General features: G+C 43.5%; 1 protein-coding gene and 1 non-coding gene across 3 annotated transcripts; both read left to right on the forward strand.

The window, feature by feature from the left end:
- Positions 1-19: 19 nt before the first annotated feature.
- Positions 20-18,054, forward strand: CHMP5 (charged multivesicular body protein 5). 2 transcript variants are annotated; one of them, XM_049774042.1, is made up of 8 exons: positions 20-252; positions 1,022-1,126; positions 3,767-3,813; positions 6,932-7,025; positions 7,135-7,206; positions 10,231-10,339; positions 13,518-13,651; positions 17,380-18,054. In XM_049774042.1, exons 1-8 carry the CDS (start codon positions 184-186, stop codon positions 17,428-17,430), a joined length of 681 nt encoding a protein of 226 aa, XP_049629999.1. In that variant the 5' UTR covers positions 20-183; the 3' UTR covers positions 17,431-18,054. The 2 variants fall into 2 exon arrangements, with proteins under 2 accessions (XP_049629999.1, XP_049630007.1); XM_049774050.1 differs by having other exon boundaries at positions 33-252; positions 13,539-13,651.
- A 668-nt stretch (positions 18,055-18,722) lies between these two features.
- On the forward strand, positions 18,723-18,829 carry LOC126027422 (U6 spliceosomal RNA). The gene has a single exon (XR_007502263.1). It is a non-coding gene; the product is annotated as a U6 spliceosomal RNA (small nuclear RNA).
- Positions 18,830-26,940: the final 8,111 nt, after the last annotated feature.

The raw sequence follows: 26,940 nt of genomic DNA on the forward strand, positions 1-26,940 counted from the left end.
CCTTCCCGTTCACCCTAGTGGAGAACCCGGAAAAGGGAATCCGAAGATTCCAGCGGCGGCTCACTGCGCTTGCGCAGGACGTGCCGGAAGTGGAAGCGGCGCCGGAGGTGGTGGGGTCCTTCTTCTTCCGTTTGGGATTTTGCTCCAGTGTTTGTTTGGGTTCTCTTCGTACGGCCGCTCAAGATGAACCGGTTGTTCGGGAAAGCGAAACCGAAGGCTCCGCCGCCCAGCCTGACTGACTGCATCGGCACGGTGGGCACCTGCGGCCTGGCCAACCCGGGGCTGAGGATCTCTGACAACCCCTCGCCGGCCCCGCCCACTCCTGCCCCCCCACCACACCCGGACTCGGACCCCCTGTTCACCCCAGCTTTGTGCTGCTTTTCAGAGCCCCTCCTGAAGACACAAACCGGGGACCCCTCCCCGAAGCCATCACGGCCTCCACCTGGCCCGGCACTGTCCTGTCTGCTCGCTCTGCCTTCTCTTTCGCTCTTATTCCCACCTTGTCTGTTACCCATCCTCCACAATTGTCCCTTCCCCATGCACCCCGCATCTCCCCGCTCTGGATCTTTATTTCTCAGCTTTGGACCTCACTGCTTGGACTTCAGTCCGGTGCCCGGGATCTCCTGTGAAACTCCCTTTGTTGAGGGCTAAGCAATGGCTGGAACCCCAGCACAATCAGGCCCTGTTTCTGAGGGAACCTCAACTCTCCACAGTGATTCTCAGGGTTTTTTGTTTGTTTGTTTGTTTTTCCTGCTCACATACACTTGAGAACCCTGGAATATCGGAGGCTGTGACATGGTGTAATGCATCAAGGCACCCTAGTGTTCCTGGTTCGGGAACCCATTCCCTACCCTTTGTCATAAGCTCGACTTCTTTTTCATTTCCTTTTTCCATGTTGCACCCTCTTCTACCCTGTCTTTTGTAAATGTATTTTGGGGGGGCTGAGGGAGGGCTAGGGTTGATAATATATTATGATGACCACCGCTGCCTTTGATTTGTTTATTATTCCCTCCCCATTAAGGTGGACAGCAGGGCAGAATCCATTGACAAAAAGATTTCTCGCCTGGATGCTGAGCTAGTGAAGTATAAGGATCAAATCAAGAAGATGAGAGAAGGTCCGGCAAAGGTAAATGCCAGAAGGTGATGTAAAGGTGCAGTGGAAAAAAATGGTGCACTGGAATAATAAGGGAAGACACTCTGGTGGAGCTTGTGGTGTTGGAACATTGCCTGCAGACTTGTCATGAACAGTGTTGTCTATGATAGTGCGTCCGATAAAAAAGTCAACAAAACAAAAATAATTTCCAGAACCCTTGGGGGAACAGTTTCATGTAATTATGGTTAGAAGAACAGTTTCACATAATTATGGATTTTATGTACTGATGTTAAAAATTTATAGATTTCAAAAGAAAATAGGACCCAGGAATGGTGGTGGGTTGTGAAAGATACATAAGAGAAAATCATAGTTTAGTTTGAGGGGGAAACTGACTTGAGAGTGTATCCTTACTGGAAAGAGAAATCACAGAAAAAGGAGGTGGCATTTCACCAATGGAGACACTAATCACATGTGTGCTAGAAACTACTGGGAATTTGCATATTCTGTGTAGAAGGTGACAATATGAAGAGAAAGGACTGAAGAGTGCATTGCTAGCTGGTCAGATTAAGAGGTTAAAAATGAATTGGTGGGGCCGAGAGATAGCATGGAGGTAAAGTGTTTGCCTTGCATGCAGAAGGTCAATGGTTCGAAGCCCAGCATCCTAAATGGTCCCCTGAGCCTGCCAGGAGCGACTTCTGAGCATAGAGCCATGAGTAACCCCTGGGCACGGCCGGGTGTGACCCCCCACCAAAAAAATGGTTAGGGCTAGAGCTAAAGCACAGCAATAGGGTATTTGCCTGTTGCGACGGGCCCCAGTTCTATTCCCGGCATCCCAACTGGTCCCTCAAGCCTGTCAGGAATGATTTCTGGGTGCAGAGCAGGAGTAACCCCTGAGCACTACAGAGTGTGCCCCAAAAAACCCCAAAATATATATAGATTGGTAGGGGGCTGGAAGGATAATACTGCTCCTGGGGGCTGGAGTGGTAGCTCAAGAGATAGGGTGTTTGCCTTTCACACACTAACCTAGGACGGACCACGGTTGGATCTCCCGGCATCCCATATGGTCCCCCCAGCCAGAAGTGATTTCTGAGCGCATAGCCAGGAGTGACCCCTGAGCGTCACCAAGTGTGGCCAAAAACAAAAAAGAAAAGAAACATAGTAAACATAAGGTATTTATATTATCTATGAAATAATTTTGGAGGGTGATTTGGGGGTAACACCCAGAGGTGCTCATAGATCACTTCTGGCTCTGTGCTCAGGGGCCATTCCTGGTCATTAGTGCTTGGAGGACCATATGGGATGCCGGAGTTAGAACCTGGGTTGGCTGCATGCAAGGCAATCACCCTACCTGCTGTGCTATCATCACTCCAGCCCATGTCTCTGAAGTAATTTTGTCCATTTTTTACATCCTCCTTATAGGAGACAAAATTATGTGTGGATAGTGTAAAATGGGAAACAAGAAGAGACTTTTCTTTCTTTTTCTTTCTTTCTCTCTCTCTTTGTCCCTTCCTTCCTTTCTTCTTTCTTTCTTCTCTTTTCTTTCTTTATTTTGGTTTATTTGGGTCACATCCGGTATCGCTCAGGGAATACTCCTGGTTCTATGCTCAGAAATTGCTTCTGCCAGGCTCGGGGGACCATATGGGATGCCAGGATTAGAACCACCGTCCTTCTACATGCAAGGCAAATGCCCTACCTCCATGCTATCTCTCCAGCCCCAGAAGAGACTTTTCTTATCTAAGTTAGATGACCTGGAGTAAAGTGTGACTTGAGGTAGGAAAGTTCTTCTAGACTTGAGATGGAAGTCTCAGAGAGATTGGTGGATATGAAAATGATGATCTATATGAAATAGATTCTGAAAATCAGTACTAGAGGGCCCGGAGAGATAGCACAGCGGCGTTTGCCTTGCAAGCAGCCGATCCAGGACCAAAGGTGGTTGGTTCGAATCCCGGTGTCCCATATGGTCCCCCGTGCCTGCCAGGAGCTATTTCTGAGCAGACAGCCAGGAGTAACCCCTGAGCACTGCCGGGTGTGACCCAAAAACAAAAACAAAACAAAACAAAAAATTAGTACTAGAATGACAGTGAAAAGAGCAGAGAGAGCAGAGTGAGATTGAAGATGCGAGATATGAAAGAGTAGTTGGGCCATTGTAATTTTGACAGATTTGGGCATGCTACATTTACAATGTGGCCTAAATATGCAGTTTCCCTAGGACAACTAACTGAATATGCAAATTTTCTTTTGAAAAGTTGGGGTTAGAGATAATATGCTCTAAGAAGAGAGAACATTGTAAATTTATACTGAGTTATGGGAATGCAAAGACTGATGAGCCGAAGCTTAACGACTTGCTCAGGAGAGAAAGAACATTCAAAGTGCCACCGTACTATGTTTTGTTTTTTATTTTGGGGCCACACACAACAATGTTTAGGGCATACTGTAGGCTCTGCATTTCGGAATCACTCCTGGTATGGCTTGAGAGACCAAATGGGATGCCAGACATCAAACCTGGGTAGGCTGCATGCAAGGCCAACACCCCACCTGCTCCACTATTGCTCCAGCCCCTGTACTACTTTGAAAATACAGAATAAATAGCTTTATGTATTTGAGTATATGGAAGGTCTCTTTTGACAAATGTGTATTTTCAATTTCTCATTAACCCTGTTTTTCCTCCCCCAGAATATGGTCAAGCAGAAAGCTTTGCGGGTTTTAAAGCAAAAGAGGATGTAAGTCATTGGATACTCATTTCTTTTGCGATTTTAACTAACAGGAAGATGGTCTATTATTCCTGCTGGTGTTCATAATGGTATACAAGCATTCTTGATTAATTTACAAATTTTACTATTATGTTTAGAAACACCTAACTTAACTTTTTACACTGGATTAAACTATTATGTCTGTACTGTCCAACATAGTAGTTCTTTTTTTTTTTTTTTTTTTTTTTGGTTTTTGGGTCACACCCGGCAGTGCTCAGGGGTTATTCCTGGCTCCAGGCTCAGAAATTGCTCCTGGCAGACACGGGGGACCATATGGGGCGCCGAGATTCCAACCGATGACCTGCATGAAAGGCAAACGCCTTACCTTCATGCTATCTCTCCGGCCCCCAACATAGTAGTTCTTAAGTGCATGTGGTTGTTGAGTTTTTTTAAATGAATTTTATCATGGGGCTGGAGAAACAGTACTGTGGAGAAGGTGATTACCTAGCATACAGTCAACCCAGGTTTGATCCTCAGCACCCCATATGATTTCCTGGGCCTGAATAAGAGTAATCACAGAGCACAGAGCCAGGAGCAAGCCCTACATGCCATCAAGTGTGCCCCCAACACAGAAGAAATTAAAAAAAAATAAAATTAGTTTTATCAGCAACAAAGTACTTTCCTTATGTGTATCAGACCCTGAATTCGATCCTTAGAATTAAAAAAAAAGAACACATCTGTTTGTTTGTTTGTTTGTTTGTTTTATTTAATCTCAATTTAAGTTTAAATAGTTTTATTGCAGCTAAAAGTTTCTATATTGAATTATCCAGCTGGATAGGATTTAGTTCTCTCAGTACTTGGAGTTTTCTTTATATTTTTGTTTCGAGTAAAACTAGGAATTCCGAATGTGTCCCATCCACTAGGATTGATTTAAGGGTCCTTAATTTGCTGTGGCAGTGACCTAATATTTCAAAGGAAGCTGAGAGTATCTTTGGTGCTTCTCACTACTGTGAACTGCCTCTGTTGGTGATCTCTTTTTGGGATAATGGAAGTCAGGAATAAAGAAACAGGAAGGTTGTTGATATCTCTAGTCCTGTGTGCTTGTTATGGAGGTTTTAGAGCCATATTTGGTAGTGCTCAGGAATTACAAAGGTTATATCTGCTGGTATACAAGGTCTGCAGGGAGCCATGAAGTACTAGGAATCCACCCCTTTGACCTATCAACCTAGCCCAGTGGTCGGCAAGCTGCAGCTCGCAAGCCACATACAGCTCTTTACATTTTTTAATGTGTCTCTTCTGTGTGCCAGGCAGCCGCTCCAGGAATCAGGACTCTGCTCCTAGCCTCTGTCAGTGCTTGCCCTGTGTGCAGCCCCGGAGGCCAGCTCCACACAGCTCTGATCAGAACCATGGTCAATGTTCACGTTAGTGTTTGTGACTTTGTCAGTCATTGTCAGGATGTAATTTTCTCTACATTGTAAGGCAAATTTTACGGAATTTAACGTTATCGATAAATAATATCATTCTAAAGTTTTTGTTTAGTTAGTTGTGTTATTTATATCCTCCCGACCTATGTGGATACTTGCATGCAGAATATTCTCAATAGGGGCCGGGCGGTGGCGCTGGAGCTAAGGTGCCTGCCTTGCCTGCGCACGGACCGCGGTTCGATCCCCCGGCGTCCCATATGGTCCCCCAAGAAGCCAGGAGCAACTTCTGAGCGCATAGCCAGGAGTAACCCCTGAGCGTCACAGGGTGTGGCCCAAAAACCAAAAAAAAAAAAAAAAAAAGAAAATTCGTTTAAAAAAAAAAAAAAAAGAATATTCTCAATAAAAACTTATTGAAACTAAAAACAGAGTACCATCCTATATATTTTCGATTTAAAAAATGTGGCTCTCAAAATAAATTTCAGTCGTGGTTTGGCGAGATTTGGCTCAATCGAAAAAAAAAGGTTGCCCACCACTGACCTAGCCTTTTAAAATTCTGTGTAGGTTACTGTATGGTTGCTTGATTGGTTAGTGAGTTGGTTCATTCTTTTCCCATTTCGTCAGTTTTGTGGTTGTGATGACAAGTATTCGCACTTGCTTGATTGTGGTGATCCCAAAATCAAGTTGGCTGCAATACTCACTGCATTCTTCATCTGGGCCTCTGACACATATGTGTGTAGTGCTCACCAGGTCACATGCTCATTGTGTTGCTAACACAAGTGCTTGTCAGGGGGTTGCACATCTTTTTTAGATGGAGGGGGGGGTCACACCCGGCAGCGCTCAGGGGTTACTCCAGGTTCTATGCTCAGAAATTGCTCCTGGCAGGCTCTCAGGGGACCATATGGAATGTCGGATTCAAACCACTGACCTTCTGCATGCAAGGCAACCGCTTTACCTCCATGTTATCTCTCCAGCCCCTGCACATCTTTTTAATTGCAGTGTTCACCGGGGACCACCCCTGATCTCCCATTTACCCAGCTACTAGGTAGCTGGAAAGTACTGTGGCAGTGGGAGCACAGAGGGGAGCTAACAGTAACAAACACTTGGTGCATGCTAAAAGTGCTGGGGATCAAACTTTCAGCCTTATATTTGCAAGGCAGGCATTTTTAGCCACTTAGACATCTCCCAAACTTTTTGCGACTTTTTTTTTCTTTTTTCGTTTTTGGTTATGGTTTTGGTTTTTGGGCCACACTTGTTGACGTTCCAGGCTTACTCTGGGCTATGCACTCAGAACTTGCTCCTGGCTTGGGGTACCATATGGGACGCCGGGGGGGATTGAACCTTGTTCGTCCTAGGTCAGTGCATGTACAGCAAATGTCCTACCACTTGTGCCACTGCTCTGGCCCCTCGTGACTTTTTCTAAGCCAATTGATATCACTGTTGATCTTTGAGATCATACAAAATTTGAAAAAGAAACTATGCTTATGTTAAAACTATTTGCCATTGCTATGTTATGTGGAAAATAGTGGAAAATACAAATAAAAAAGATCGGAAGGATACATCAAATGATACTTGGACTGAAGGCTAAATTGTTCTTGTCAATTTTCTTGCATGTTTAATTTTTCAGACTAAACTTACGTATTTTAAGAGAAAATTCTATAAAGCATGAGAGATACTTTATAAGAATTTCTTTGTAACTCATTTGCCGTTCTCAATGGACTATAAAGGTATGAGCAGCAGCGTGACAATCTCGCCCAGCAGTCCTTTAACATGGAACAAGCCAATTACACCATCCAATCACTGAAGGACACCAAGACCACGGTACTCTCAACGCACCCATCCCATGACTGTATTTTACAGCTTTACTCTTGTGTTCTTTGAAAAATTTAACCAACATTATTTTTAAAGGCATCCTCTTACCTTTTTACAGGTTGATGCTATGAAAGTGGGAGTCAAGGAAATGAAAAAAGCATATAAGCAAGTGAAAATCGATCAAATTGAGGTGAGTTAGTTGCTAGCTTCTGAAAAAAAAAATCAGTGGAAGTGTCTATAGGAACAACATAGAAGAGGGACTGAACATGGGACCACCTGCTTATTTTTTTTAAACGTTATTGATTGATTGATGGATTGATTGATTGTTGGGCCACAACCCGAGGTGCTCAGGGGTTACTCCTGGCTCTGCACTCAGAAATCGCCCCTGGCAGGCTGGGGTGACCATATGGGATGAATCAAACCGAGTCCCTCCAGGGTCAGCTGCATGCAAGGCAAATGCCCTACAGCTGTGCTGTCTCTGGGGCCCCAGGACCATCTGATTAATAACAAAGTAACATTGGAAGAGAGTATTGATAGGATCACATAATGATGCTAGGATCCTAATATAACATGGACTTGTTATGAAATTAAGGTGTGTATGGACTCAAAATGACTTGCATATAACAATATGCATAATTATGCATATTTGCATAATAAGAACCTAACAAGTTTCCAGTTTCTTATTAAAAGACTCCGGTTTGGGGATTTTTTTTTTCCCTTTGGAGTGGCCCATCCATACCTGGTGGTACTCAGGACTTATACCTGGCTTCTGCTCAGGGTTCATTCCTGGCAGACTTGGGGAGTCATATAGGATGCCAGAGATGGAACCTGGTTTGGTTGTGTGCAAGGCAGGCAAGCACCTTACCCCTCAATACTATTGCTCTGGCCTCCTTTTTTTTGTTTTTGTTTTTGTTTTTGTTTTTTGGACTACATCCAGCAATATTCAGGGGTTACTCCTGTCTTTCAGCTCAGAAATTATTCCTGGTGGGGGCCCGGAGAGATAGCACAGCAGCGTTTGCCTTGCAAGCAGCCAATCCAGGACCAAAGGTGGTTGGTTTGAATCCCGGTGTCCCATATGGTCCCCTGTGCCTGCCAGGAGCTATTTCTGAGCAGACAGCCAGGAGTAACCCCTGAGCACCGCCGGGTGTGGCCCAAAAACCAAAAAAAAAAAGAAAAGAAAAGAAATTATTCCTGGTGGGGCACAAAAGACTATATTGAATGCCAGGAATCAAATCTGGGTCAGCCATGTCCAAGAAAATCCCTACGCACTCCAGGCCCTCCACCCCATATTGTTTTTTCCACTTTTTTTTTGTTTGTTTGTTTTGGACTCACACCCGGCAGTGCTCAGGGATTCCTCCTGAACTCAGAAATTGCTCCTGGCAGACTCAGGGGATAATATGGGATGCCAGGATTCAAACCACCATCCTTCTGCATGCAAGACAAACCCTCTACCTCCATGCTTTCTCTTCAGCCCCCCACTTTTTTTTTAAAGGTTTTTGGAATAGGGAGATGGTTCACTGGGCTAGAATCCTTGCTTTGCATGTAGGATTTTCCAGGTTCAACCCAAAGTACCTCCTACGAGGCACCTCGAGGTATAGATTGGCCTCTGAACACTGTAAGGGGACAAGTGTAGGCTTGGCTAGGTGTGGTTTAGCCATACTTAGTTAGCATGGGCAAATAAATAAATACATGCATGTTTTTTTCTCCGTTTTACTTTTTACCTGCTTAACTTCTTTTTCCCTTTGTATTTTTTATAATTCCTCTACCTGCTCAATTTTTATGTACTCATTTTAAAAAATATGATTTGGGAGCCAGAAAAGAGTTTTCAAATGTTTGGCATAGTTCAAAAAAAATCATCAAGATCAGTGCAGTGGCACTTGGGCCAGAGTGGTAGCATAGTGGCAGGGCGTTTGCCTTGTACATGGCTGACCCAGGATGGATTCGGGTTCAATCCCTGGCATCCCATATGGTCCCTCGAGCCAGGAGCAATTTCTGAGCGAAGATCCAGGAATAACCCCTGAGCACCACCAGGTCTGACCTAGAAAACCGAAAAAAAAAAAAAAAAAAAAAAAAAAAGATCAATGGTACTTGTTGCAATCTTCTTTCCTCTTAGTGTCGAATTTTCAACATATGAGGAATATGTTGTACTCCTTATACTAAACACAACAAAAGATAATTAGTATTTGGGGGAGAAGGAATTGCTACATCTGCCCATGCTTAGGGTTTACTTCTGTTCTGTTTTCAGAGGTCACCTTTGGCAGTACTCAGGAGATCATAATGGTACCAAGAATCTAGCCTAGGTCACTTTCCAGCCCCTAACTTGGATGTATTTTTTTTTCCTTTTTGGTTTTCGGACCATACCCAACAATGCTCAGGGGTTACTCCTGGATATGCACTCAGGAATCACTCCCAACGGTGCTCAGGAAACCATTCAGGGTGCTGGGGATTGAACCCAGCTTGACCACATGCAAAGCAAGCACCTTGCTCACTGTACTATCTCTCTGGCCCCTAACTTGGAGGTTTTAATTTTATTCTTTTTTTGGCAGAAAAACATAGAGCGGGGAAATGCCATGTTTCTATCCAGCTGTGTTCAGGAGGCCATCTGGTGCTAGGGAAAGAACTCGGGGCCTCTGCCTATCAGGCATGTGTTCTAGCCCTTTGAGCTCTATCTAACTCAGGCTTGTAATATTCAGATAACTCTTTAAGCACCTTTGCTACACTTTCAGTAGAAAGAACATTCATGAGTTTCTCAAGCCTGTCCTTTAAAAGAGCACTTACTTAGGCTGGATTGACTAAAACAATTCATTGGCTAAGATCTGAAGTACAGAAAGGAAAATAACAGTCCTGGATAAGTGATTGTTTGATACTTAACAGTGTGTGTGTGTGTGTGTGTGTGTGTGTGTGTGTGTGTGTGTGTGTGTGTGTGTGTGTGTGTGTGTGTGTTGCTGTTTCTGGGCTAGAGAGCTAGAACAAGTTAAAGCACGGTCTTGCATGCAGTGTACCCTGGTTCAATCCCCAACACCATTTATTGTTCATTGAGTGCCATCAGGAAGTACCACTGTGTACAGATAACTCTGTGAGCCAAGGGTATCCCCTGAAGACCACTGGATGTGGCTCAGTTTTCTGCAAAAAAGGGAAAAGTGGGGAGAATAGGGGTTAAAAATAGAGAAAAAGAGTAAGAAATGAATAAAAACCTTGCCACTTATTTCTGTAGGATTTACAAGACCAGCTAGAGGATATGATGGAAGATGCAAATGAAATTCAGGAGGCACTGAGTCGTAGTTATGGCACCCCAGAATTAGATGAAGATGACCTAGAAGCAGGTAAGTTGTGGGAAAAAGGGTGGGTGTGGGTGTCTGTGGGTATGTGTCACTGAGTCGCAGTTATGGCACCCCAGAATTAGATAAAGAAAAGCTAGAAACAGGTAAGTTGTGGGAAAAAGGGTGTGTGTGGGGTGTGGGTGTGAGTGTGTCACTGAGTCGCAGTTATGGCACCCCACAAGTAGATGAAGACGACCTAGAAGCAAGTAAGTTGTGGGAAAAGGTGTATATGTGTGTTTGTTGTGGAAAAACGGCATATATATAGTGTGTGTGTAGTTATAGTCTCAGGGCAGGAGCTCATATGAGAGGGGGGAGAGAGGGAGAAGAAAGGGAGAAAAGAGAGAGAGAGAGAGAGAGAGAGAGAGAAGGAGGAGGGGAGGGAGAGGGAGAGGGAGAGGAAAAGAGAGGAGAGGAGGAGAGAGAGGGAGAGAAGGGGGAGAGAGCCCTTGAGGCTTTAGGCATCCATCAACAACTCTGGAGTAGTCAGTGCAACTCTGGAGTGATCAATGGCTAAACCAGTACTTAGTATCTGGTTTAGAATGTCTGCCTTTTCCTGCTATTTTGCCTTTTCTCCTATTTTTTCTGCTTGGAATCCTCTCTGTATATAGTAAAGTAGATCAAGAAACAGTAGTTAGGGCCCGGAGAGATAGCACAGTGGTGTTTGCCTGGCAAGCAGCCGACCCAGGACCAAAGGTGGTTGGTTCAAATTCTGGTGTCCCATATGGTCCCTCGTGCCTGCCAGGAGCTATTTCTGAGCAGACAGCCAGGAGTAACCTCTGAGCATTGCAGGGTGTGGTCCAAAAACCAAAAAAAAAAAAAAAAAAAAAAAAAACAGTAGTTGGCACAAAGCTTTAGTGTGCAACTACTATATGCAAGCACTATGTTAGGTCTAGGGCTATCACATTCTTCAAAAAGTATTCTTTGAGAAGCCAGAGTAATGGTACAGCGACTAGGGTGCTTCCCTGGGTTCAATTCCTGGCATTCCAGATGCTATTGCTGTGATCCATTTAAGAGACAGGGGTTGAGGGGGAGAGATAGCACAATGGTATGGTGTTTGCTTTGCATGCAGCCGATCAGGACGGAAGGTGGTTTGAATCCCAGCATCCCATATGATCCCCTAAGCCAACTAGGAGTGACTACTGAGTGCCGAGCCAGGAGTAATCCCTGAGTGTCGCCAGGTGTGATCCTCCCCCCCCCCCCCCCCGCAAAAAAAAAAAGGAGAGATGATGGTGATGGAACTGGATAGTCACTTGTATGTGGCTGACATGGGTTTGATCCTCAGCATCCCATATGGTCTGCTGAGCACTGCCAGGATTAATTCTGAGTGTAGAGCCAGAAGTAAACCTTGAACACCACTAAGTGTGGCCCAAAAAAAAAGAGAGAAAAATGATCATGGTTGAGACCACCATTAGGTGATGATAGCAGAAGCCAAGAGAAATGGACAAATTGAAGAAATTTGAAAAGGTTAAATGTGGGGCCGGGTAGGTGGCGCTGGAGGTAAGGTGCCTGCCTTGCAAGCGCTAGCCAAGGAAGGATCGCGGTTCGATCCCCCAGCGTCCCATATGGTCCCCCCAAGCCAGGGGCGATTTCTGAGCACATAGCCAGGAGTAACCCCTGAGCGTCAAATGGGTGTGGCCCAAAAACAAAAACCAAAAAAAAAAAAAAAAAGAAAAGGTTAAATGTACCAGTGATTGGAGGGAGAAGAGGATATCAAAGATATTTGTTAATTTCTAGTGTGAGTGACTTGGTAGAGGACTCAATTTTTCTTCTTCTTCTTTTTTTTTTTTTTTTTTTTTTTTTTTGGTTTTTGGTTTTTGGGCCACACTTAGTGGTGTTCAAGGTTTAGTTCTGGCTCTGCACTCAGAATTAATCCCGGCGATGCTCAGGGGTTACTCCTGGCTCTCTGCTCAGAAATCACTCCTGGCAGGCACGGGGGACCATATGGGATGCTGGGATTCGAACCACCATTGGTCCTGGATCAGTGCTTGCAAGGCAAACACGCTACCGCTGTGCTATCTCTCTGGCCCCCAATTTTTCTTCTTTTTTATCATTATTTACTTATTTTTTGATTTGGGGGCCACAACTAGCAATTGCTCAGACCTTACTTTTCTCTTTCTCAGGAATTACTCCTGGCAATGCTCAGGGGACCATATGGAATGCACAGCAAGAGGCTCTACCCACTGTACTATCTCACTAGCCCCACTACAGACTTTTTTTTTGGGGGGGGGCACACCTGGTAATGCTCAGGGGTTACTTTTGGCTCTGTACTCAGAAATTGCTCCTGGCAGGCTTGGGGGACCACATGGGATGCCAGAGATTAGCCCAGTAGGCCACATTCAAAGCAAATGCCCTACCCGCTATGCTATTACTCTGGTCCCTAGACTTACTTTAAAAGTCTGATTTTCATAATGGTCATTCAGTATACAGTAATTTGATGCCTCTTTTCAATGACTTTTATCTATTCATCAATAGAAAAAACAATTTAATTTGTTTCTTTTAGTTTTTCTTTCTTGCTTTTTTTTTTTTTTTTTTGGTTTTTGGGTCACAGCCGGCAGTGCTCAGGGGTTACCCCTGGCTCTACATTCAGAAATCGCTCCTGGCAGGCTCGGGGGACCATATAGGATGCCAGGATTCGAACCACCAACCTTCTGCATGCAAAGCAAATGTCTTACCTCCATGCTATCTCTTCGGCCCCTCTTTTAGTTTTTCTAATTTAAATTGATTCACAGAAAACTATGAAGATTAAGGTCTTGTAAATCAGTAGGGAATGATTGAATTTTTGTTTCAGTTTTAATTTTCATGGAGTTTACTCTATCACTTTTTCAAAATTTTTTTGTTTTTTTTTGGTGGGGGGTGGAAAGGGGTTTGTTTTGGTTTTGGGCCACACCTGAGTTTTGGTTTCGGTTTTGGGCTTTCTCCTGTCTCTGCACTCAGGAATCACTCCTGGGCTGCTGGGAATCAAATTCAGGCTGACCACATGCAAGGCAAGCGCCCCCTCCCTGCTATTCTATCACTCCAGCCCTTTCTTGGTAATTTCTTAAATGGGCATCTTTTATCACGGAAATAAGAGTAAATAATCCCATTCTTTTTGTTTTTAATTTTTCATCTTGTTATGCATGATTTTATTAACTTAACACATTAATATTCACCACCAATTTTCTTACTTATATCATTTTTGAAGTGTTGCTATTTTCATTCTCAGAGTTGGATGCCCTGGGTGACGAGCTACTGGCTGATGAAGACAGTTCTTACCTGGATGAAGCTGCATCTGCACCAGCAATTCCAGAAGGTGTTCCCACTGACACAAAGAATAAGGTGAATGCTTTTTATATTTTACTTGAGAAATGGTAAAAATTTTATGCTTGACCACCAATCTCCAATCTAAAAATGTGTTTTCAGTTAAAACAGGAGAGACCATCTTTGTTGTTAGTTTGAGAACCTTGAAAGTTTTCCTGCACTCTATTGTGGGCAGACTGCAACTCAAAAATATTTTTGCAGCATGAAAGCCTGGGTAGCATTTGATTCTGATTTGCACTGAGTACTAGTTACAGGTTTGAGATGTTTTTCTGTAAAAGTACCAGCAGCTCTGCATGCACCATGCAGTGAGAAATGAAGTTCAGACACCCTGGTAGATTATAAAGTGATTGTTTTTTAACTTAAAGTAGAAAGTTACATAAAATACAAAAAAATTAAGTAACCCCCCCAAAAAATAAACAACCTGACCACCCCAAGGTCTCAGATTCCCAATGAGAAAAATTCTAAAAATAAAATGAAATTGGAGGGCTAAAGTGATAGCACAGTGGTTAGGGCATTTGATTTGCATGCAACTGACCTGGGTTTGATCTGGCATTCTATATGGTCCCCAGACACCACCAGGAATGGCCCCTGAGTGCTGCCAGGTGTGATTCCCCCCCCCCCAAAAAAAAACAAACAAAAGGGGCTAGAGAGATAGCATGGAGGTGGGGTGTTTGCCTTCCATGCAGAAGATGATTCGAATCCCAGGACTCGATATGGTCCCCCAAATCTGCCAGGAGCAATTTCAGAACATAGAGCCAGGAGTAACCCCTGAGCACTGCCAGGTGTGACTCAAAAACAAAAACAAACAAAAAAGAAATTGGAAGCAAATGGTGGGGTGTGGGTAACTTCTCAGGTATCTCTAATTGCTTTTTTGGTATGGTTTGGTTTGGTTTATGGGCCACAGTCAGCAGCACTTGGGGTTATTCCTGGCTCTAGGCTCAGCAGTTTCCCCTGACAGGCTGTGGGGAGAGGGCACCATATGGGGTGACAGGGACCAAACCCAGGTCAGACATTTTCTTTTTTTTTTTTTGTTTTTTTTTTTGTTTTTGGGCCACACCCGGTAACGCTCAGGGGTTACTCCTGGCTATGTGCTCAGAAGTTGCTCCTGGCTTGGGGGACCATATGGGACACCGGGGGATCGAACCGCGGTCCGTCCAAGGCTAGCGCAGGCAAGGCAGGCACCTTACCTGTAGCGCCACCGCCCGGCCCCTTGTCAGACATTTTCTTTTTTTTTTTTTGGTTTTTGGTTTTTGGGCCACACCCTGTGACGCTCAGGGGTTACTCCTGGCTATGCGCTCAGAAGTTGCTCCTGGCTTCTTGGGGGACCATATGGGACGCCGGGGGATCAAACCGCGGTCCGTCCTAGGCTAGCGCAGGCAAGGCAGGCACCTTACCTCCAGCGCCACCGCCCGGCCCCGTCAGACATTTTCAAAGCAAACAAACACCCTACCCACTGTGCTATCACTCCTGCCCCCATTGCTGATTTCTGTATAAGCCCATCTTCCCTTCTGTCCCCACTCTTTCTTAGATTGAGGTAGTCTTACTATTCCCATATTGCCCACCCCATTCCCACTGCACTTTTCTGGCCAGTTCAGTGTTTAGGCACATATATTGATTTTCCTTATAGCACAACTAAAATAATTTTTATTTCTTTTATTTAATGTTGGTTTGGGGTCATACCTGGCAGCACTCAGGGCTTACTCTTGGCTTTATGCTCAGGGATCATTCTTGGCAGTCATATGTGGTGCTAGGAATTGAACACAAGTCAGCTGTCTGCTAGGCAAGCACTTTACACCTGCACTGCCCTTTTGGCCCTAAAGTAAATTTTATTTAACTCTATTTCCTACCTTTTCTTTCTTGTGGGGGTTGGGGGTCACACCCGGCAGTGCTCAGGGATCACTCCTGGCTCTATGCTCAGAAAACGCTCCTGGCAGGCTTGGGGCACCATATGGGATGCCGGGATTCAAACCACTGTCCTTCTGCATGCAAGGCAAACGCAAGGCAAACACTGTACCTCCATGCTATCTCTCCGGCCCCTATTTCCTACCTTTTCCATTCCCTGGAGCACCTTTGTTATTTCCACTTTCAGAATTTTTTTTTTTTTGCGGGGGGGGGGGGTGTGGTGGCGGGGACGGACACCACACCAGCGGTGCTTAGGAATTACTTCTGGTTCTGTATTCAGGAATCATTCCTGCTGTCTCGGGCAACTATGAGATTCTGGGAATTAACTTGGGTTGACTGCATCGAGGCAAATGTCCACCCAATTGTACTGTCTTTTTTTTTTTTTTTTTTTTTTGGTTTTTGGTTTTTGGATTACATCCGGCAGTGCTCAGGGGTTACTCCTGGCTCTATGCTCAGAAATCGCTCCTGGCAGGCTCGGGGGACCATATGGGATGCTAGGATTTGAACCACCGTCCTTCTGTGTCTAAGGCAAATGCCTTATCTCCATGCTATCTCTCCTGCCCCTGTACTGTCTTTTCTGAACCCAAACCCATTTCTGCTGAGAGCTAGAAATGTAGCTTCATAGTAGAACTTGTGCCTTGCTCATGTAAGGCTCTGGGTTTAACCTCTGGCACTGCCCTGAAAAGAAAATAAAGGTTTAATGACTTAAATGTGCTGTGCTGTTGAGATACACTTTTTTTTTTTGGTTTTTGTTTTTATTTTGGGCCACACTTGGTGGCGCTCAGGAGTTAGTTCTGGCTCTGTGCTCAGAAATCTCTCCTGGCAAGCTCAGGGGACCATATGGGATGCTGGGAATCAAACTTGAATTGGCCGCATGCAAGGCAAATGCCTTACCGCTGTGCTCTCTCTCCGACCCCTGAGATACACTTATAATTAATATGGTATCACTACTAGAAAACTATAGTAAAATATGGAACTGATTGTCTAGGGTCCTGCTCCTTCAGGGCATTGGGACAAATGGTATTGATTCTTCTTTAGGAATCACGGTGAAAGTGGGAATCTAGAGGCGAAGATTCATCCTCAGCTTTTTGTCCTATATCCTACCAATCTTGTTTCTCCTGTTTACTTTTTTTTTTTCTGTTTACTTTTTTTTTTTTTTTGTTTTGTTTTGTTTTGTTTTGTTTTTGTTTGTTTTGTTTTTTTTTGGGCCACACCTGTTTGATGCTCAGGGGTTACTCCTAGCTAAGAGCTCAGAAATCGCCCCTGGCTTGGGGGACCATATGGGACACCGGGGGATCGAACCGAAGTCCTGATCCTTGGCTAGCGCTTGCAAGGCAGACACCTTACCTCTAGCGCCACCTCGCCAGTCCCATGTTTACTTTTAAGGTTTTCTGTCTCTCTTATTCTTCCATTATTCTGCAAAGAATCACCCCTTTTGATCTTTTCTAGTTATTTTCCTTTCATCAATTCCCTTCTTTACCTTTCACCTAAAGCACTTATTTCCTACTTAGTAGAATTTGTTTTTTAATGATTACATACTTGAAAATGAATTTTGGACACTAAACAGTTATAATCACTTTTTTTTTTTTTTTTTTTTGGTTTTTGGTTTTTGGGCCACACCCGGCGGTGCTCAGGGGTTACTCCTGGCTGTCTGCTCAGAAATAGCTCCTGGCAAGCAGGGGGGACCATATGGGACACTGGGATTTAAACCAACCACCTTTGGCCCTGGATCGGCTGCTTGCAAGGCAAACGCCGCTGTGCTATCTCTCCAGGCCCAGTTATAATCACTTTTATCCTCTCAATTATAAAATAGTGGCATTAACCATTATTGCTTACTTCTACAGGATGGAGTCCTGGTGGATGAATTTGGATTGCCACAGATTCCTGCTTCATAGACTTGGATCATTCAAGTATATCATGTAAAATAAACACTTACCTAGGACTAGGAAATATTTATCTTTCCAAGTTTATAAACAGATTTAATTTTTTTTTCTTTCTTTGAAGGACAGGATCTTTCTTTTTTATTTTATTCATTAAGAGACTTAACACTTGGGAGATGTTTTCTTCATATTAAATTTTTACCCGCTCCCTTATGAAAGACTAATTTACTTAAAAGTATCAGTGGCTCTATATATCTTTTTTTCTTGCATTAATAATAATTTAAAATAAAGCCAGGAAAAGGGGAATCTTGAAATTCTATAATAGTAATCTCAAATTGAGCTGATAAATTGATGACAAAAGTGAGATTACTGGGACTTAGATAAAACCATTTTTTTATTGTGGTATTACTGGTTGGTGAAAGTGACACCTTTTTTTGATGGATTTTACTGTGTCTTGTGAGTAAATCAGTACTGTGTCCAGTATTGGAATGGAATTATCACTACTGTATCATGAGTGGTTATTTTTACTCCACAGTTCCCTCAGTATTACAGCCTAAGGTGTAATCAACAATGCATATCTCTTGATATTTAATGTATAGGACATTTATTTATACTCAATAAATATTTTTCAAAATGATATCATTTTTAAGCAGTTTAATGATTGATTGATTGATTAGTTTTTGGACTTTTTTTTTTTTTTTTGGTTTTTGGGCCACACCCGGTAATGCTCAGGGGTTACTCCTGGCTATGTGCTCAGAAGTTGCTCCTGGCTCGGGGGACCATATGGGACACCGGGGGATCGAACCTCGGTCCGTCCAAGGCTAGCGCAGGCAAGGCAGGCACCTTACCTTTAGCGCCACCGCCCGGCCCCTAGTATTTGGACTTTTATCCTCTCAGTGAGCTCAGGTGAGCTCTCGGTGAAGCTCAGGAATTACTCCTGGCTCTGCTCAGAATTCGCTCCTGGCATGCCAGAAATCGAACTGGGTCCATCCCAGGTCGGCACATGCAAGGCAAATGCCTTACTGCTGTGTTATCTCTCTGGCCCCAAAATGATACAATTTTGGGGCCGGGCGGTGGCGCTAAAGGTAAGGTGCCTGCCATGCCTGCGCTAGCCTTGGACGGACCGCGGTTCGATCCCCCGGTGTCCCATATGGTCCCCCAAGCCAGGAGCAACTTCTGAGCACATAGCCAGGAGTAACCCCTGAGCATTACCGGGTGTGGCCCAAAAAACCAAAAGAAAAAAAAATGATACAATTTTAGCCTATAGCCTCCACTACAGAAACCAGGTTTAATAGAAATAGTGTCAAGTGCTCACTTCAGCAGCACATATACTAAAATTGGAATGATACAGAGAAGATTAGCATGGTCCCTGTGCAAGGATGACACGCAAATTTGTGAAGTTCCAGAAAAAAAAAAAAAGAAAAAAAGAAAAAGAAATAGTGTCAAGTCAGCCTAAAATTTCTAGTGTTAGCTGGATACATTGTGATACAGAGGAAAGAACAATCCAGCTTTGGGCCCTGTTGTACCATCTGATGAGTCTGAAGTACCTACTCACCTCTAAGTTAGTGTTTTCTTATTAGTAAAAATCAGACTCATCTTACAAGGCTTTTTTTTGGGTTTTGGGTCACAACCGACAGTGCTCAGGGGTTACTCCTGGCTCTACTCTCAGAAATCACTCCTGGCAGCATATGGGGACCATATGGGATGCCAGGATTTGAACTGCCATCCTTCTACATGCAAGGCAAACTCCCTACCTCAATGCTATCTCTCCAGCCCTTACAAGACTTTTGTAAGGAATACTGAAAGTAATGGTCAGAAGGACCAGGAAGAAAGCTCATCAGGCTGGAAAGCACAAGGCCTCAGGTTTGGTCCTCGACACCAGTTGACCGCCTCAGCACCACTGAGTGTTTGCCCTGTGGCCCCTAGTACCTGTTGAGGAGGCTGTCCTAAGTAACAAACAAATAGAAAAGTAATGGTGATGAGTACTCTATGAAATACACCAAGTTTTCATGAGAGGTTGTTAGCCAAATATCAGAGGCTTCATTCTCTTTCTTGGAGGAACTACTTAAATAAGTTCATACTCTCGCCCAGTTTTAGGGTCTTCAGTGATCCTGTCCACTCTTATTCAGCCTCTCACCAACAGAATGCCTTCATCCAGTTGTGCTCACTCATCTCCACCTTTCACATTAGCAGATCAATTTAGTAAACATATATTGAACAACATTCATTCTTCTTTTAAAAGGTTCACTGACTGGTGATACATGGAGACGAGGCTTTTTGTTTTTGTTTTTGTTTTTGGGTCATACCTGGCAGTGCTCAGAAATCTCCCGTCTAGGGCCAGAGAGATAGCATGGAGGTAGGGCGTTCGACTTGCATGCAGAAGGACGGTGTTTCGAATCCCGCATCCCATATGGTTCCTCATGCCTGCCAGGAGTGATTTTCTGAGCATAGAGCCAGGAGTAACCAGTGTTGTTGGGTGTGACCCAAGAAAAAGAAATCACCCGTCTAGCTCGGGGGACCATATGGTATGCCGGGATTCGAACCCCATCTCTCCTGGATCGGGAGGATACAAGGCAACCGCCCTATTGCTGTGCTATCTCTCCAGCCCCTGAGACTCATATTTAATCTTCTCATTCCTCCACTAACCTCACCCTCCCAAGAAGCCTTCTACAGTAGGAGAGGTTTGTTTAGTATTCACCTTGAAAGTTCCCTTGGTTTCTCCACCAGTTCTCACTTGGCAGTATTTGGGAGCTACTACTTTTCAAGAGTCACTCCTGACTCTGCTTAGGGTATCATCTTATAGTGGGGATTGAATCTGGGCTCTCATGTAAAGCATAAGCTCCAACCCATTAAGCTATTTTTCCAGCCCTATTTGGTTTTGGGGGGGAGAGTTGGGCCACACCCGGCAATGCTTAGGGGTTACACCTGGCTCTGTGCTCAAAAATTGCTCCTGGCAAACTCAGGAGACCATATGGGATGCTGGGGATTGAACCCAGGTCCGTTCTGGGTCAGCTGAGTGCAAGGCAAAAAAAAGCCCTACTACTGTGTTATCACTCCAACCCCAAATGATGTCACTTCTTTTTTGTACATTTGGTAGAATTCACCTATGAGGTCATCTGAGCTTAGACTGGGTAGCCTTTGTGTTTTTTTGTTTTTTGTTTTTGTTTTTGTTTTTACTAATTCTATCACTAGTTCTAATTCTATTTTGGGTATTGGGCCAGTAATAGTCCTGATTGTATTCAGGGCTAACTCCTGGCTCTGTGCTTAAAGATCACTTTTGGCAGGGCTTTGGGGACCATATCTGGTGCTAGAGATGAACTCAGGTCAACTGCATGCATGGCAAGCACTATATATTTGATATATATTTGGCCACACCTGGCCGTGCTCAGGTCTTACTCATGGCTCTGTGCTCAAGGATCACCTCCTGGCAGGACTCTGAGTCAGGGATCAGTTCTGGGTCAGCCAGATCAAATTTGACTTTGGGTCAGGCATCACATGTGATATCAGGGATCAAATCTGCATTGGCTACATCAGGGCAAATGCCATTCCCAAAGTACTATCTTTCCAGCCTTTTTAAAACCAATATACTAATTTAGTTACAACAGAATTAAGCATATAGTGTTGCCATATATGCTCAGGCTCACAGGCACAACTTTTCCCACTGTAGACAATTCATCAACCTACATATTATTACCCCAAATCCTTTGTAATTTAATTTTACTTTACCTTTGCCTTTTTATTTCTTAGTAGGGGGAATACCCAACAGAGCTCAGGATCTGCTTTCAGCTCAGTGTTTAGGGTCACTCCTAAAGACCATACTTGGTGCCAGAGTTTACTTGTGGTACTGCACATTTTATGTGTTTTGACATTGTTTGTCATACAGAATAGTTTCATTGTCCTAAAAATACTCTGTACCTGTTGATCCTTTCAGTCCCTTCAAGACTGAGAAAACATTAGTCTTATGTTTTGCCTTTCTAGACAGTATATATGTATATAATGTATATATACATTGTATATATGTAGCCTTTTCCAATAGGCTTTTTATTTAGTAAAATGCCTTTATTTGGGAGGGAGGACACACCCGGTGAAGCTCAAGGGCTGCTCCTTGCTCTGCACTTAGAAATCGTTCCTGGCAGGCTCAGGGGACCATATGGAGTGCTGGGGAGCCAACCCGGGTCTGTCCGGGTTGGACAAGTGCAAGGGAAATGCCTTACCGCTATGCTATCACTCGGGTCCTAGTAACATGCCTTTTTATTTATTTTTATTCTTTTGATTTTTGGGCCACACCCGGCAGCGCTCAGGGGTTACTCCTGGCTCTACACTCAGAAGTGGCTTCTGGCAGGCTCAGGGCACCGGGACACCAGGAATCGAACCCAGGTCTGTCCTGGGTCGCCTGCATGCAAGGCAAAAACACCCTACCGCTGTGCTATCTCTCAGGCCCAACATGCCTTTTTTTTTGGGTGGGGGCACACCCAGTGACACTCAGGGGTTACTCCTGGCTGTGCGCTCAGAAATTGCTCCTGGCTCCGAGGACCATATGGGACGCCAGGGATCGAACCGAGTTCCATCCTGGGTCAGCCGCTTGCAAGGCAAACGCCCTACCACTGCGCTATTGCTGGCCCCCAGATATGCCTTTTTAATATTACGTTTTTATGTCTTAAATTACCATCTGATCGGGCCCGGAGTGATAGCACAGTGGTGTTTGCCTTGCAAGCAGCCGATCCAGGACCAAAGGTGGTTGGTTCGAATCCCGGTGTCCCATATGGTCCCCCGTGCCTGCCAGGAGCTGTTTCTGAGCAGACAGCCAGGAGTAACCCCTGAGCAATGCCGGGTGTGGCCCAAAAGAAACAAAAAAAATTACCATCTGATCACTGCTTTCAATGCCATAATTTTAGTATATTGTCTGAAGTACTATTTGGATAGGAAAAGCAGTCTGTGTGCTTGCTAATTAGCATTTGTCTATGAGTTTTTAAAATAATGATGGTGTTGGGATTGGCCCTAAATCATTGTATCTCTGAAACCCAACTATGAAGGACTTTGTAAATCACAATCGTTTCAATGAAATAAAATTTTAAAAGATAATGAAAAATAAGTGTGTATGCTCATTCATGTGTCAGTTAAGAACCCTTTAACTCCAAAGTTGTCTTTTTCTGCTTGGTGTTTGAAATTAATTGGATCTTTAAAAAAAAATTTTTTTTTTTTGTTTTTTGGGCCACACCCATATGATGCTCAGGGGTTACTCCTAGCTAAACGCTCAGAAATTGCCCCTGGCTTGGGAGGACCATATGGGACGCCTGGGATCAAACCAGGGTCCTTCCTTGTCTAGTGCTTGCAAGGCAGACACCTTACCTCTAGCGCAGCCTCTCCGGCCCCTTAAATTTTTTTTTTTTAATTTCAGGGGTCAGAGTGATAGCACAGCAGGTAGGGCTGCACCTCAGCTCTGTGGTCCTTCTTGCTCACTTGATTTCAAATCAACAAGTTGTGGCTCTTCATAGACTTTTTTTTTTGTTTATGTTTTTGGGCCACACCCAACAGTGCTCAGATTGTTCCTGGCTCTGTGCTCAGAAATGGCTCCTGGCAGGCTCAGGGGACCATATGGGATGTCAGGGATTGAACTTGGGTCTGTCCCAGGTCAGTAGCATGCAAGGCAAATGCCCTACCGCTGTGTTATCACTCCAGGCCCTCTTCATAGTTTTTTTTTTTTTTGGGGGGGGGGTCACACCCAGCATCGCTCAGGCGTTATTCCTGGCACTACACTCAGAAACCACTCCTCGAAGACTCAGGGGACCATATGGGATTGCCGGGATTTGAACCACTGACCTTCTGCATACAAGGCAAATGCCCTACCTCCAGGCTATTTCTCTGCCCCCATAGTTTTTTTTTTTTCATAGTTTTTTTTTTAATTCTGTTTTTCTTTAGGGTAGGTTTTCATTTACTTCATTATCAATCTTTTTACTCCAAACCCTGTTGTAGTTCATAAAAAAAAAGCCTTTCCCTAAATAAAACCACCTCTGTTTTTTAATTCCCATATGGTTCTTCTTTCCTGATTGATTTGTTTGTTTGTTTGTTTTGGCTACACCTTTCTTGGGGCTCAGGGTTTACTCCTGGCTTTACGCTCAGAAATCACTTCTGGTTCAGGGGACCATATGGGATGCCAGAGATCGAACCCACATCCGTCCTGGGTCAGCCAAATGCAAGACAAACGCCCTACACTGTTCTACCACTCTACAATAAGATTTGTTTGTTTGATTAACTTATCTGTCAACATTGAGGATTTATTTCAATATAGATCAAATTAATAGACTATGGAAAGAAGACAATTGGAATGACTAAAGCTGATGATATATTGTACAAGAAACCATCAACAAAACAGAGTAGCCCAATAGAAAAATGAGCAATGAATGTGAATAAGCAAAAAAGGAAACTCAAAACATCAATGTCAAGGATATTGCTCAGTGGTAGAGTACTTCCCTTGTATGTATAAGGACTTTGATCCCCAGCACCACAAAAGAAAATGGAGCATACTTGTGGGGATGGTGAGAAAGATCAAAGGGCTAGTGCATCAGCTTTTTATGCATAAGGCAATGTTTAATCCCTGGAACATGAATTCCCTAAAATTGGCCCATGAACAATAGGCAGGGAATAGCCCCTGAACACTACTAAGAGTGGTCCAAAAATCCAAACCAAAAATATTGTTAAGAAATATTCCGGCAGGGGCTGGAGCAATAGCACAGTGATAAGGCATTTGCCTTAAATGCAGCCAACACAGGATGGACCCAGATTCGAATCCCAGCATACCATATGGTCCCCTGAGCCTGCCAGGAGTGACTTCTGAGCGAATAGCCAGGAGTAACTTCTAAGCGCCACCAGGTGTGACCCAAAAACAAAAACAAACAAACAAAAAAAAAAGAAATATTCCCGGCCGGAGAGATAGCATGGAGGTAAGGCATTTGCCTTGCATGCAGAAGGACAGTGGTTCGAATCCCGGCATCCTATTTGGTCCCCTGAGCCTGCTAGGAGCGATTTCTGAGCATAGAGCCAGGAGTAACCCCTGAGCACAGCCAGGTGTGACCAAAAACAAATAAACAAAAAGAAATATTCCAACTCAGTTGTAAGTAAATAAATGAAAATGAGATATCACATCATACCTGTTGGCTTGAAAAAAAAAAACAAAGACAAGCTGGATAATGGTCATATCTCAGCTATCTCAGATCAGTCTTCTCCATGTGTCACCACTTCAGTTCAAGGAGTACAGTTCAAATGATGTACATTTACATTACTGTAATAGAAAAAATGTTACTTGGGGAACTGGCTTACTTCTCTCTTTCCTCCTCCAATAATTAACTCTTGCCGTGGGAGCAAAAGCAAGCCTTATTTTTTTTTTCATTTGAATCACCTGTGAGATGCACATATCAAAGTTGTTCATGATAGTTCATACAATGAACTATATAGTTCAGTCATACAATGTTCCAACACCCATCCCTTCACCAATGCACATTTCCCCATCACCAATTTCCTATTTCCCTCTCACACTCACCCCACACTTCTGCTTCTATGACAGACACTTTGAAAGATCAATTTTAATTATATACAAGAAAACATTTGCTTTCCAGAAAACATTTTGTTCAGAATTTTTCAATGGTTTCCCATTGCTTAGGGCCTAATCTCAAATTTACTTCTGCATGGAGAGATACACTGTGTCTATGAATTGGACCAGTGGTCCTCAAACTATGGCCCGTGGGCCATATATTGTATTTGTATCTGTTTTGTTTCTTCATTGCAAAATAAGATATATGCAGTGTGCATAAGAATTCGTTCATAACTTTTGTTTTTACTATAGTCAGACCCTCCAATGGTCTGAGGGACAGTGAACTGGCCCCCTGTTTAAAAAGTTTGAGGACCCCTGATGGACAAAACTCAGCATAACCCTTCCTAAACAGACTTAATTTCCCACTCCTGGTAATAACAATTACCAGTAAGTCAGACTTGGGAAATTCTGTCAATTGTTACCTTTTTTCGCCCACAGAAGAAATATTTTTGGGTGAAGATATGAATTCTTCTTACTGGAAATGAATGTTCCCACTGTCAGTCACCTCAGGAAACATTATTAGATGGAAAGGAAGATAAAGAATTAGTCTTTGGGTTCATAATAGTTGGAGATATTTCTAGAATTTTCCAATGACAAGGATGGCATCAACATCCTGCTATGCTGCAGACTGCTTAACCGTCGGAGAGCAGCACTTGGATCCTCTTGGAAGACAGGTGGGCAAGGGGTCGGCGTAACAAAAGACTCAAAATCTTGGGTGCTGGAAAGTGGCTAAGAGCTTTGGCTTGAGCCTCCGCTACAGAGCAACTGCATTTATTTCTCTAGGTTTTATTTTTATACATTTAACAGCAGGATATTGGCAAAACTCAAAATACATCAATTTACAGGTTCCTCATTTCAATACATTATTTTTTGTTTTGTTTTGTTTTGGGGTCACACCGGCATCGCTCAGGGGTTATTCCTGGCTCCACACTCAGAAATTGCTCCTGGCAGGCTCAGGGGACCATACAGGATGCCGGGATTTGAACCGATGACAAACAAGGCAAACACTTTACCTCCATGCTATCTCTCCGGCCCCACATTATTAATTTTCTAAGCATGTTGACCTCATCAAGAATCAGATTTGATCTTACTATTTCTAAACAATGTCACTCTGGTGATTGTCTATATTAACTATATGACCTAAGACTAGTGGCTAATGTGGTTAATCCTTACTTGATTCTAGAAACCTGACCAGACTGAGCTGTGAGCAGAATTTTTATTATATTTAATATGTTATAGATCCACCATTTTAAATCTATGTCTGAGGGTCCAGGTTTTAGGTCTCCAATCATGTACTGCTTTGGTCCAAGGCTTCCACAGGCTTCTTTATTTACTTTTTTAATAAATCCTTTTGTTCCTGTGTAAGATGACATTAAAGAGGCATTGCTCTTAATAATATTTCTAAAAAGGGCTCCTCTGTTACTGCTCCTCTGTTACCAGTCTCATCATATACTCCTGTATAAGGTAAGGAATCAGGTATAGTTAATCCTATGCTAAGTGGCCACAGTCTAGTCCTATATATAGGTGGTTCCCATCATTTGCCCTGTATTAGATATAACCATCGTGTGCCTTGCTTTTTCTTAGAAACATAAGAAATACTGTTTCCTTTAACTAATCTATTTCTGCCTTATTATAGGGACACTCATATGAATCTGTCACAGTCCTTCAAGTGTCTCCAGCTGTCAGGTTTTGTGATATGGACTTTTCCCTAAATTCTTCTATCAGAGACTTTCCTACTTATAACTGATCCAAAGTTGTGGCTAAATGATTCTTACTATTATTATTCTTAAGAATATTAGTGATAGCTTTTAAGCAAAATTCCTTTTTTTCTGCTAAAGCCTTCTTTTTTTTTTTTTTTTTTTTTTGGTTTTTGGGCCACACCCGGCATTGCTCAGGGGTTACTCCTGGCTGTCTGCTCAGAAATAGCTCTTGGCAGG

This window comes from Suncus etruscus, chromosome 1 (genome assembly GCF_024139225.1).
Source record: "Suncus etruscus isolate mSunEtr1 chromosome 1, mSunEtr1.pri.cur, whole genome shotgun sequence".
Taxonomy (NCBI): domain Eukaryota; kingdom Metazoa; phylum Chordata; class Mammalia; order Eulipotyphla; family Soricidae; genus Suncus; species Suncus etruscus.